Here is a 13,639-nt window from a genome sequence, read left to right as displayed (position 1 = left end):
TTAGTGATCGTAATGTAATTCACAATCAAAATTTACTATAAATAAGCAGAAACCCAGAACAGCAGCCACTTCAGGGTCGTACGTTCCACCCACCACAACCTCCCCACCGTAAGTTGTTCTGTGTCACTAGAGATCATCAGGAAAGCACCCTGCAAGGTAGGTGGCAGGTGCTGTCCAGATTGCTCTGGAGAGCCCCTCCCAGTAAGCCATCTTCTCTTAAAGGCCCTGGGAAAAAATAGTTCACAGTCATAAAACATTGCTGCAGACATATGAGGATGGAGAATGGACTGTGGAATCCTCAGGACAGGACTTTAACCGAGGGCCACATTTTAAAGATACAGGAGCAAGGGCAAGGAGAAAAAGCAATGCATTCAAGGCACAGTACTAGGCTCCTGGCTCTGTGCCCTGGTGATGCACCTCCTGTGCTGCAGAACAGAGTGGGAAACAGAGGAGGAGCTGCTTCCGCATGACGAGGGGTGCAGGAACAGAAAGAAGCAAGGAGAGCCGGGCATGGTGGCACATGCCTGTAATCCTAGTGATTTGGGAGACTGAGAAAGGAAGATCACAAGTTCAAGTCCAGGCTCAATGACTTAGTGAAACCCTAGGTAACTTCATGAGACCCTGTATCAAAAGGGTTGGGGATATGGCCCAGTGGTCAAGTACCCCTGGGTTCAATCCAAGGAAAAAAAAGAAAGAAAAGGAAAGGAAAGGAAAGGAAGGAAGGAAGGAAGAGAGGGAGGGAGGGAGGAAGGAAGGAAGCAAGTGAGCCAAAGGTGCCCGCAGGGCAGCACTCCCACCTGGTAACTCCCTGTCCTTGAAGGGGTCTTCCACCTCTGCACTCTTGGCTCTGGCGTCACTCTCGCAGGTGGGCATCACGTAGCTGGAAGGGAGAGAGGTGGGAGGTCTGCAGGGGTTGGCAGCAGAGCATACTTCAGCCACTACTGCTCAGCGAAGATCTGTGTTGTCACAGCCTGGAGCCCTCAGGGTGGACAGCAGGCGACTCCTGCACTGTCTAGCACCTACAGTGCAATCTAGCACAAATGTTCCCATTGAGACATGTTCGGGTTTGTCATTTTAACCACTCGAGCATAACAACAGTGCCGCCCTAGATCTGCACACAGAATTTTTTTTTTGATCCATAGAGCCTATTGACTCTGACAACACAAAACTCTCATCAGGCAACTGAGGCCCAGATAGGTGAACACTTTTCCAAGGTCCACAGCTAGAAAGAGTCAGATCCGGTACCAGAATCCAGGTCCCAGGATCTTCCTAACTGAAACTTGTCTGCTCATGAATAGAAAAGGTGGTCTCCTAGCAACTTGACTCCCACCAAACCAGAGCAGTAAAGCGGAGAAATGCTAGAACCAGAAGCTGGTCCTCTTATCCCAGGACGGGCTCAGGTGCAGCAGAGGCTGTGGGCAGGCTTACCGAGTGGAGGTCCCAGGCAGCGGGCGCCCGGTGTCCACCAGCACACACCAGCAGTAACCGGTGGACTGGTGGCACTGCACTGGCTTATAGAGTCCCCCGGGGGCACACTCAGGGATGACAATGCCCTCACGGGGATTCTGCCGGGCCTCTTCCAGGGCGCTCTGTCTTTCCTGGTCACATGAGTGGACTTTCTCTGTAAGAGAAGATGCAGCCTCTGTGACTATCAATTCTGTGCTCAGCATCAGAGCAATGACCAGGCCTGGCCCCAAGGAGCAGACGGCCTGCACGTTGAAGCATCACAGGCAGCTGTGTCTCCCATGCCAGCCTGTGGTGAGGGGCTGGGAAGCCCAGAGTGGCTCTGTGGTCATCTCCACTGCCAGGGTTCATCAGCATCCCCACCAAACAGAGTCTGCTCCAGCTACAAGTCGGCCAAGGACTCTGCGGCTGCTCCCTCTCAGAGCAGCAGTTTGCCCTGGGGCTGGAATTTCCTCACTGTTTTCAGAGTGGTTCCTGCTGATGCACTGTCTACTGGCTCCGGGAGAGGCAGGCGCAGGAGCCAGGCTGTCCAGCAAGCCGATGCAGGGATGTCATGTGTAGGTAGACGCCAAGCCCAGACACAGCCGGACAGAGCACGAGCCACCAGCCTCATGCAAAGCGATGCTCACCACCCAAGAAGAACAGACCCAAGAGCCAAGTTCAGCAACTTCCCATCCTCCAACAGGACAAAGCAGGCCGATGGGCTTGGATTGATTACTCATTGCTGCTTCTGTCCAGTGGGAGAGAAAACAGGCCTGGCAGGAAGGTGTCTTGCTCAGCGGTCTCAGGAACAAGTCGACATGTCTGAACATCCAAACCAGGTTTCCCCTGAGCCAGGCCCAGGCAGAGACAGTGTAAGGGGCCCTGCACCAGGCACGGAGCCTCACACCTGCTCGGCCCTTACCTGAAAATTCTACCCTGTCCACCAGCCTGGCTTCCCTTTGCTGTTTTTGGTTTTGCTTTTGTTTCCGTTTTAATTTTTAAAAATAAATAGTGTTGGGTTTCTTTCCTTATTATAAAGAAAACTTTTAAAAAGAAAAAAAAATTGAATGACCTACAACCTCATCAAAGTTAACCCCTCTAACCTTCCTTAGATCTTCTGCCATGTACGCATATATAAGCAAATTCAGATGCACAACACACACAACAGCTTTTTTTTTTCTTTTCCTTTTTCTTTTTTTTATAAAGCAAGGATTGCATTATGAACCTGTCCTGAAACCTTATTTTCTTCATTTACCCTATTTATTCCCTGATTTTACGATTACTTTTTTTCATGAACACTATTCTGTGGCTTTCCTCTTGAAAAAATTGATAGGAATATAGTCTTGGGCATCCCGTGGAATTTTTATAAGCTTACAAAATGCTGCTTTTAGAGCAGGAACTTGGTCTCAGGAACCTCGAGAGCCATGTCACTCACTAAACTCAGAGCAAATGATCAAAATAACAGAAACGTTACCCTAAAGAAGCCAAAGCCCTCAAAATAATGGTTCCATTAATGACACACATACATGTGAAGCCCAAATACATCACGGGTATACAAGAGACACAAAGCTCAACACTGGTTTAAAGAAGTCAGATGATGGGAAACTGTCCTGTGTCTCACTGGCAGGGAAAATGCTGAAGAGTAACAACAGCCCAGTAATTCCCTTTGCAGGGTAAGGAGAATATTTCCTTGGGGTCTAAAAACATCTGAGGGAAAGAGGCAGGTGTATATATATATAGTATGTTCACTACGGAAATGTAATTTTTAACTTGGAAAATGAAAAAATAAGTATTGTTTCCATAATACAAACTCAGCCAAGCTAAAGAGATGCTCCTTGGCTGGATAAGGTGTAGGTTAAAGCAACTGATGAACATCAGACTAGGGACTCTGCCCCAGCTGTAACCACCACCTGAGCACCTGGGGGCAGTTTAGGAGAGATCAGAATGGAGTGGGAAAGGGGACTTGGGGGAACTTGGCACATGGACCCGGCCCTCTGACTTCAGCCTCTGGCTGGGAAGGCACCAGAGCAACTTCAAGTGGATTACACAAGGGGTTTGTAATAGCTCCCTCCACCCCAATTTGGTAGCCTTACTTTCCTGCTTCATATTTCATGCCCTGAAAGAGGCGACGGGGAGGCAAAGGCAGAGGAAAACAGCTTTTTGTGGGCACCACGTTCCTACAACAACCTCTGAGGCTTTAAATTAAGGCCCTCCAGGCCAACCTTCTGGGTCATAAATCAGACACAGCGAGACACAGGGAGGGGAGGAGGGAACTCCCTCTACTCCACCACGGGGCAGCATGAGTAATGAACCTGACTTCACACCACTGGGGGTCCTGGGGCCTGTGGCAATGTGGGCAGGGGCCAGGCAGGAAGAGGTGCTGCCAGCGGTGTGGGCCCTGAGGATGGAGTTTTGGAGGTCCTTGAAGGCTGTTCAGAAATGTGTACAGTCAGCTTCTGGAAAGTTCTACCGAGAATAAAATCATAGTTGATAAAACTCAGTCATCTAGAAAAACGGAGAGTAGCATGGTATTAAGGAGAAGACTAAATGCAGGGCTTATTACCTTATTATCTTGTTATTCATTACTCATCTATTTATTACTTTATTACAGCCCCTGCATGTCCAGGTGTCCTCTTAGAAAAAGACAAGAATGGTTTATCATCATAGCACCAACCATTTGTGAAAAGTACGCAGTGTCTTCCATAGAGAGACCCTCTCCCTTAAAATCATCTTTACCACGGATAACAATAAAAGCCAATATTCAGCAAGTAAAATGTGGCTGGCAACAGGCTAAAGGTTTTACCTCCTGCTCTCCTGGCCCACCTGAGGTGGGACTATTATGATGGCCACTTTGGAGGACAAGGAAGGTGAACTTTAGAGATCATGCACTTTTCCAAGTTCATTCTGCAGGAGAGAGAAGCAGCATGCTGGGGATTCAGTCAAGGAGGACAGCAAAGCCCCCCTGGCTAGCCTCTAGGTGGTACTGCCTCTAACCACTTACCCTGGGAAGAAAATACATTCATTTTTACAGTGAGCCCGTCTAGGTTGGTACTTTGCAGACTACCCCAAATCTGCTGCAGTCAAAACCAAGTGTGCTCGACACAGCACAGCTTCTGAACTAACCATATCTTCTCAACTTACGCAAACGACAAATCTTGGACCTGAGTATTTTTCTCTATGCCTCTGAAATAGGAAACTTAAAACCCAATTGGTAACTCACCCACCAATACAGAACTATAAAATGAAAAATCAGCAGCTAAAATTTATTTGAGCATTACCATAAGCCAGACTTGGTACTGGACACTCTACTTGTATTAATCTACATGGGGCTCCTTCAAATCCTATAAGATGTGTGCTACTACCCTGAGGGGAGGGTGCAGGAATTTGGTCAAGACTACAAACTAGGAGGTGGCAGAACCGGGACTCCAGTTTGGCTACATCCTTCGCCTCTCTGCAGTAACGTCTCAGTGCTTTCTTTCACTGCCATAGGCTAATCTGACTTTTAATCTAACCTACATTTTTCATTTATTTAGTATATGTAGTAGATTGTTACAAAACAGTCTTCGTGACTATGCCTCTCTCTCTTCATGCCTGTTATGATTTAGATGAAAGTGTCCCCCCAAATCCCATGTGTGCAACAATGCAAGAAAAATCAGAGGTGAAATGATTGGGTTAGCAGAGCTTTAACGGAATCGGTGCATTAATTCACTGATATGGATTAACTGGGTGGTAACTGGAGGCAGGTGGGGAGTAGCGGGGGGGGGGGGGTCCCTAGGGGCATGCCTTGGGGTTTATATTTTGACCCTGGTGAGCACAGCTCTGCTTCCTGACTGCCCAGACACGCAGCCTCACAGAGGCTCAGAGCTCTGGAGTGTGCTACTCACCAACGGAGACCCTGAAACTGTGAGTGCCAAACAAGCCTTTCCTCCTCGAATTGTTCTTGCTAGGTCTTTTGGTCACAAAAGACCAAAACGGTGCCTTTATATAGACCCATCTACACTGAGCACAACTGGCTTTGGCCAATAAAATGTCACAGTGATGACATTAAGGGAGACCTTCAGAGGCTTCGCACTTTCCTCATCACTTCCTTGCAAGCTGCCCTGAGGCCACCATCTACAGAAACAGGTCTAGCCTCCTGGAAAAGAGAGGACACAGACAAGAGAAGCCGTTTAGCCCATGGCCAGCACCGACTGCCTGATGTGTGAGAGGCCTTTGTGGATGCTCCAGCCCCACTGACCCTCCACCTGGATAAGACCCTGAGGGAATTTAAGTAAAACCATTTAAAGAGCCACTGGGCCAACCCATAGACACAGTAGCAAGAATAAATTATTTTTTATGTTAAGTCAATAAATTTGGGGGTGTTTAATTACATAGTCATAGATAATTAAAACATCTAGACCTGCTCAATTCTTGATCAGTTTATTACACAACTATTTTTGCAGCCCCTGAAAGTAAGTCCTTCAATCAACCAATCATCAAATTATTCCTGCAGTGCTTTGCCATGCAAATGCTAATTACTAAGTACCTAGGGGCAAAGGCTCATTCCATATCTGAGAACCCAGAAAGAAGCCAGTTGGGGGGGGGGGGCACTATTGCCCTCTGCCCTTCTCAGTTAAAATTCACATCTATCAGCTTTCCTAGAAGTCATTTTCCAGAATGCAAGACAGGAGGTCACTTTCAAGGGTCTCTTCACCACCATCTTCAGAGGGTGGAGTCCCTGGCAGTGGACACCCACTGTTCTCAAACACTCTGTCTCTGCTTCGGAAAGTTCAGGGAAGGAGGACAAGATGAGGTCTGCCCCAGTAACTGTGGAAATGGGCCAGGACCATCTGCACACACTCAGAAGACATAATAAACAGCAGGGAAGAGGGAACAGCGGGGCTGGCCAGGGGGCATGGGGATCCATGGCACACATACTTACACACTCACACATGCCTACCCTTTATAACCTCATCCCTGGGATGGTGCAGGGAAGAAGTGAGAGCGGAGTCACCCCCTCCGCGACAGCAAGTGACTGATGCTTCACTCACAAACCTTTGGCTGCTAAAGAAGACACAGAACAGAGAAGCACCCTGTGGAGAAATGCAGCCAAGGCCAGTGCCTCCCACCGGAAAACGCACAGCCTGAGCAGGCCCAGGGGTGGCAAGCCAAGCCGAGCCAGGCAGAGGCCGGTAGAACCAGACCAACTAAGCCCTGCCTCAAGGCCTAGGGCTGGAGCCTCAGGGGTCCCGCCAAGAAGGGATAAGCACGCAGAACAGCTCTTGTCTGCGCACTGGCCCACGCCTCTCAGTTACCGGGGCGATCAGGAATGAAGGAGGACATGGAAAACCTAATCCTCAGCTAAGCCCCAATCCTGATTTTAGCCCGGAGTTTATCCTTTTCTCCTGGGAACCTTTTCTCTTTCATCATCTTTTTCTCCACTTTTTTTTTTTTAAAAGCAAAAATGACCAACCAACATAAACATTACAAGACAAGAGTCTCGGCTCCTTGGGCGGGGTCTTCTTTCTGGTGGCCGCCTTCCAGAGGAAGATGTGCTAAAAGAAGGGGCAGAGAAAAGGCTGAAACCCTGGGTAACCCAACACCCAGGCACCTTCAGGATACAGTCAGCAGCAATGGGTGGGCCAGATGTGAACTCTTTGATGAATGAAGATGGGAACCTCCCTGGGGCAGAGGCAGTGGGAGAGATGGGTAGTGAGGGTAGACAAGGGTGAGACCCCTGCCACTCCAAGGAAAGAAAACCAGCAGGGGAGAGGGAGCAGGAGAGGGATAGAGAGAGAGGAGGAGAGGAGAAAGAAATTTTAAGGAGTTGGCTCATGTGACCGCAGGGACTGGCAAGTCTGAAATCCGCAGGCAGGTCAGTAGGCTGGAAATTCAGGTAAGAGTGACAGGCAGACTTGAGTACTAAAGCAGAGTCAAGTCCACAGGTTGGACACTCAGGAAGGACATCTGTGTTAGTCTTGAGGTAGAACTCCTTCTTCGAAAAACCTTAGACTTTGCTCTTAAAAACTTCGAAATTGAGCCAGGTGTGGTGGTGCATGCTATAATCCCAGCCACTCAGGAGGCTGAGGCAGGAGGATTGCAAGTTTGAGGCCAGCCTCAGCAACTTATAAAGCCTTGTCTCAAAATAAAAAATAAAAGGGCTTGGGATATAGCTCAGTGGGAATCTGCTTGACCTCCCCACTCCCTTTAAATCCCTCCCTGCAAAAGAACTTCAACACTGATTAGATAAGGCCCACTCCACATCATGAAGGGTACTCAAATCAATGTCAACTGACTATAGATGACCACTCTATCCACAAAATATCTCTACAGCAACATCTAGACAGTGTTTGACCAAACAGTAGGGCCTGGTTGCCTAGCCAGGTGGACGTACTGAATAAGCCATCATAAGGTCCACAGGAAAGATGAGCATAAGGAAAAAGACAAGTCTTACATAGAAGAACAGAGAGGAGTCCCCAGCCTCCAAGGTGTGGTGTGGGAAGCCAGCTGGACCAAGGATTATGTCCACCCAGAGAAAAAGGCCAGGGGCTGTCCTGCTGGAGGAGGGTCCATTGGTATGGTGGCTACTCAGGTCATCCTGACACAGTTGCTTATGCTACAGAAAAGGCAGTGGAAAGCTGATGCTGTCCTAAGAAAGGAGGACCTAAAGAAAGATTAGGGCTCAAGAGGAGGATGCAAAGAAGGTCTGGGGCCAGGCCATGAGTGGCCTTACACAGGGGCCCTGACGAGGCCGGAAAAGTTCCATAAAAAAGCAAGTAGAAAGAACTAGCCAGGGGAGCTGAATCCACCCTTGTTCAAGGCTGTCCAGCCCTGAAGCTTGCGCTGAGGGTCTCACCCTGGCAGAAGGCTGGGGAGCACCATGGCCCTGCAGAGTCTCTGCCCCTCCTGGGACCCCTGACCTTGGTATCCTGACCTCATAGGGCTGGAAGTTCTGGGAGCGAGGACTGTGCCATCCTCCCCAATTTTCACCAACCCCCATCCCTGGCACCAGCTCCTCCCTCAGAAGAGAACCACGGAATTTTAGGGATAAAGAATTCAGGAAGAGTATTTAGTCCAAGAACTTCATTCTAGTCCGATGCTCCAGAGATGGGGTCACCCACTGTGGAATAAATGCCAAACCGTGGGGATCAGACCACGGGGGCGGGAAAAAAAAGAATATCCGCCCCTTGACTCATCCTGGGAAAGGAGACGCTCAGCCCTCAGACCATTGAGACTTGATTTTCTTAGGGGCGGAACATCAATAAAAGGTTACCCAACCTGAAAAAGGAGAGAAGCTTACTTCTGTTTCACTGCAGAAGGAATGATCCTGCTGGGCCAAGAATATTAAGGAAAATACTAGTGTCATGTCATCTACAGGGACCCTGAAACCCCTTCAAATGCCTCCCGCCCACCTCGCCTCTTATCAAAAATGAATGAAATGCTGAAAGATAACCCAAAATAACAAACCATGCGTTAGAAATAACCGTTCCAAATCACAACATAAAATTCCAGAGGCGTAGGGAATCGTGTGCCTCCTGCCTCGGGATTCTCCAGGTCCACGGGAGTGTGTGGATGGGGGAATCATCACATGGCCGCCATGTTGCTGGGTGGCTGGGAGTCTGGTGGAAGGAGGAACTGCAGAAGCAAAAGGAGGGACAGGTGGGACCAGATTTTAAGGCATCAACTCTGCTGCTCGGGAAGGACCAGCTCAGGACTGGATGCGGAGCTGGGGAGAGAGGCCCCGCTGGAGTGAGTGGTCTTTGGGAGTGATTTACGGTGCATCACCAAGCAGGCCCTTTCTGTTTATTTAGCCACATGGGGTTTTGGCACCTATGGTTTCAAGCCAACTATGTGAATAAGTTATTTTTCTTACTTGTGGGCTTTGCATTTTTTCACAGGAGGGGCTAAGTGGCCCCTGGAGGATCATTTTTCCAAGCACCATTTGCTGGGCTGGCCCTGCCCTTCCAACATGGGCTTTCCATCACCCATGTCACTGAATGCCACTTGGCCTGAGCTAATTCCAAAACCTCAACATCCACGTGACTCAGTGTCACCCAGAGGTTCTCACAACCCCTGAAGAGGATGAGAGCCCACAAAACCACTGCCCGGGGCTCCCTTCAGAACAGAGAGAAGGAGAAGGAGCCGCGAGGGCAGGAAGCTAGTCGCAGGCAAACAGAGCAAAGTCAGTCCCTGGACTTGTGCTCAGGCGTGCATGGGGCAGGGCTGGGAGTGCAGAGAACAGGAACAAAATGTGCACCATTTTTTAAAATGAAAAACTCTTTTCTCCACAGAGTATGCAGCTAAAGGATGTGACAAAGATAACATCATCGTCCAATCAAGAGCTACAAAGGGACCTTGGAGAAGACCTCTGGACCAGGCACCCATGCTGATGAGCCAGGCAGCCAAGAGAAGAGTCATCTTCAGCCCCAGCCCAGATGGGGAAGTGGGGATGGTATAAAACTCAGCCAAAAGGCTGTTCCCAAATGTCAGAGGGAACTCAGGGCATTCAGAGGGAAGATGTTCCAGGAGCCGCAGTTCAGGGTAGAGATCCCTGGGCTTCCTCAGCATGGCCGAAAGCAGTAGCAAGTAAGTACTTATCACTCCTACTCCTTCAGGCTCCACCCAAGGGTCTGGCGCCTGGGAGATTTCATCCAAGTCGACCAGGGCTGGAACAGACCTTCTTCTACTTGTTAGCCCTGTCACCTTGGCCAGTTTCAGTTCTCAAAGTCCCAGTTTCCTTATCTATAAAAGTAGGATGACCTAGCACAGGTTTCCAAGGTCACTGTGAAGGTTGGATGTCGTCATATATGTGTCTGTGGGGTGGAACTCCACAGCAAAGCATGTGCTTCACATGTGCAAGGCCCCTTGGTCTGACCCCTCACACCACATAAAATTAAAAAATAAAAAACGAATAAATGTAATTGTGTATGTAAAGCATCTAACCCAGTACCAGAGTACACTGATAAATGGTCAGCTGGGATTAGCTGACCGAAGGCGGTGGTGTCTCAGTGCTGTGGAGTAAGTGTGATCTTTCCGACCCATCCCGAAGCATGACTGTCTCCTCCACGGACTTCAGGGCCGACCCAGGAGGCAGGGGGATGGGCGCAGTCTGCCCCCAGTACAGGCACTAAAGGTAAACTAAAAATGCACGTCACTAAGAGTCAGTCTACTCTTTAGTGACACTATGCCAGAAATTCAAAATAATGCCAGTGACAAAAATAGTCCTCCCTCCTGTGGGTGCACTGCACTATTACCTGCTTCCTTTGCCTGACAGCTCCTTCCTTACTTGCTCTTTATGTTGCTTCCCTTACCCTCATCCCAGCAGGGGCCTTGGCACGGAAGAGTTGCTGACGAACCTGGAACCCCGGACAAAGCCCTCAGCTAGCATGGGCTCCTGATTTCTCACTGAAAATTACATGGTGTTCCTAGACAACTCCCAGGCCCCTTGCATTCTAATGGCCCATAATCCGACCATTCAACAGCACTTTCCCATGGCTCAGGAGCCTGATCCAATTTCCCAAGTCCCAATGGAACCCAAGCACTAGGAAGGGGCTAAGTTCATGATGAGACTGCTGGGGACATTCAAGTTCTCCCCTGTACCTCAGACCTCTTTCTACAGTCCTGCGATGGGGCCTGCCAGCCACACCTCCCCGTTGTCTCAGGCAACACTTCCCAACCCACATCCTTGATGCAGCAGAGAGCAGCTCCCCACAGGGGTGCTTGCAGGTATCACTGGAAATAGGGCAGGTTGTTGGGATGAAGTGTCATGGGGAGGAGGTGTAAGGGAAAATTACAAACCAGACAGCCTATCTAAACAGTTTCCCTCTGCAGAACCTAATATGGCCATGCATGGCTCACCATGGTCTGGGGTGGTGACCGCCTCCTTCCCACACAGACAGACAGACGCTGAGCTCCTAAGGGCTAGGGGAGATATAAATTCTACAGAGGATATTTCTTCCAGAATGGATTGTCCCAATATAGCACACATGCATCTCTCTTCTTAATTTCCACCCCCCCAAAGTATCACTGACTCATATCTGCTCAAGTTTTAGAGAAGCTTCTGTCTCCATTGACTCATGCTGTGAAGCAGGCAAATAGGACCCTCTCTCAAAAAAAAAAAAAAGGAAAGCTTTACAGTAGTTTTGCAATGACAAGCACTAAGAAATAGAAGGCTCTATTTCTTTTCTAGTTTTTCCTCAGTAACTTTGTTGACCTTCACCTGCCAGAGTCTGTACCTCAAGGAACAAGAGTTAAAAAAAAAAAAAAAAAATGCAAGCAAGGAAGGAAGAGAAGGCATAAAGGGGAAAGAGGGAAGAGATATATTTTAATTTGTCAAAATTAAGTATCATAACTTCACTCTTTACCCCACAAAATGCCAATGTTCATGTATATTTATACTATACCCTGCCTACTCCCAAAGTCATTTACAAATAAATAGAACGAGGAGCTTCAAATGAAAGCCCAGACCATTCTAGACTTCCAGCAAAGGGGAATAAACCAATTACAATACCTGGACAGGAACTCTGATTTCAGCTTTTTAGCAAGGAAAATGTGGTTTTGCTATCAAACCCCCAAAAGCATATAAACTCACCTCCAGAAACAATACTTTGCTGGTCAAACCAGTCCTCAAGGCTGAATTACACAGTCACCACCCTTGTCCCAAGTAGACCCTTGTCCCAAGTAGACAATGTGGGGTCAAGGAACTAATTTTAAAATGAGGTAAAAATGGACTGATGGGCTAGGCTCTCTGGGTCCCCCACATATGATTACAGCTCCTCTCGGCAAAGGGGCAACTAGAGAAAGAACGAAGCCTTTGTTGCCATGGGGATGACCACCCAGGCCCAGTCCCAGCTCAGCCCCATTGGTCACGACGGACCAAGGCACCTGCATGAGAAAGACAGACAGAGGTCCAGAAGGTCAGTTATAGAAATAAATACCCAGGGTTTGTTTTTATATAGATATTTTAAACGCACACCAGCCCAGGCCCGTCCCGGCTGCTAACGTTAGTGGATTACTCATTCTTCCTTCCAATCACGTCATGTGCGAGATTCCAGGTGGCTGTGGGATATTTGCTTACAACGGCTACCGCTGGTTTCCTTGTGTGCTGTTTATTTTTCCAGGCCTCAGGTCATTACGTCAGCCCGTGGTTTCTAGGCAGGCCAAGAATGCAGGCTTGTGGGGTAGGGGATTCAGCCAGGAGACACTGTTGCCTCAGTGACCCTAAGCCCCAATCATAGAAGCTACCCCAGCAGGAACTTCCTGGGAGAAGGAAGAGCAATCCAAAGTGTGGCCAATGGGCCCAAGGCAGGTCCAGAAGAGCAATGTTCTTAACCTGGCAGGTAAGGGCAGGGATGCTGGGCACAGCTTACCTGTGAAATGTACAGCATCTTAGAAGAGGACGGGAACAGTCATTTTCGTGGCAAAGCTTATAAGAAATATACTTCCAGCATGTGTCTCTGTTAGTGGCTCTGACTCTGGGAGTAGAGTTACCTTGAGTTGCTTCATTCGCTGATGTACAGCAGGAAGCTTTGTTGGTTAAGGAAGTGAGAGAGGAGAGTCACAGTCCATTTGGATTTAACTTATGTGGCCAGGTTCACAGGGCCATGATCAGATCATCAAAGAGATAATCAGAGAAGACAGGGAGGAAGGAAAGAAAGAGATGGAGACGCCACCAGAGGGCAACAAGCTATGGGGCTTGGAAGCATCACTACGGGGCACATGACCCTATTTCCTGAGAGACTGTTCCATCCTGGAGAAGGTAGCACAGAATTTTGTCATATGGAACCAAAAAGAAACATAAACCATGTAGATATAAAAAGATTTCCAGTGTCTGCATACAGTTAAATTAGAAATATTAAAATATGGGATGAAGAATTAGATGAAGCCTAACTTGTCTTTTATTTCATCTCTTCACCCTCTTCTTTAAAGAGGTCTTAAAAATATTTTCACCTCTAAGTATTTTAAGAAATTCCGGTAGTTAACTCTTGATATAAAAACAAACAAAACAAAAACAATCACACAAACAAAGTCTTCAGCAGGAATTCACATTTCCTTATAATAGCAGCACAGAGGCTCAGGCTGAGACTCATCTATGAGAGGTTGCTCCAGAGTTCCAGGGTGTTGGCTGGCCTGGGTCAACTTCCTGAATGCAAGAAGAATTTGTGGTGCAATGGAGGAGAGGGGTTGGAGGTGTAAGAATGGAAGAGAGGACCAA

The 13,639-nt window shown here is 48.4% G+C and overlaps 1 protein-coding gene across 3 annotated transcripts in view; it reads right to left on the bottom strand.

The window, feature by feature from the left end:
* The window catches only part of Smoc1 (SPARC related modular calcium binding 1), a 154,494-nt gene that overhangs the window by 18,772 nt on the left and 122,083 nt on the right, over nucleotides 1-13,639 (bottom strand). For all 3 annotated transcript variants that reach the window (XM_047542369.1, XM_047542371.1, XM_047542372.1), the window contains exons 8-9: nucleotides 1,429-1,621; nucleotides 798-880 (exon numbers count right to left, since the gene is read on the bottom strand). In XM_047542369.1, coding sequence (XP_047398325.1) covers nucleotides 798-880; nucleotides 1,429-1,621 — 276 coding nt within the window. The remainder of the gene's footprint in view (nucleotides 1-797; nucleotides 881-1,428; nucleotides 1,622-13,639) is intronic.

This window comes from Sciurus carolinensis, chromosome 2, assembly GCF_902686445.1.
Source record: "Sciurus carolinensis chromosome 2, mSciCar1.2, whole genome shotgun sequence".
Classification (NCBI taxonomy): Eukaryota; Metazoa; Chordata; class Mammalia; order Rodentia; family Sciuridae; genus Sciurus; species Sciurus carolinensis.
Note: the sequence above shows the minus strand (reverse complement) of the source record. Positions and strands in the feature narration are given on the sequence as shown.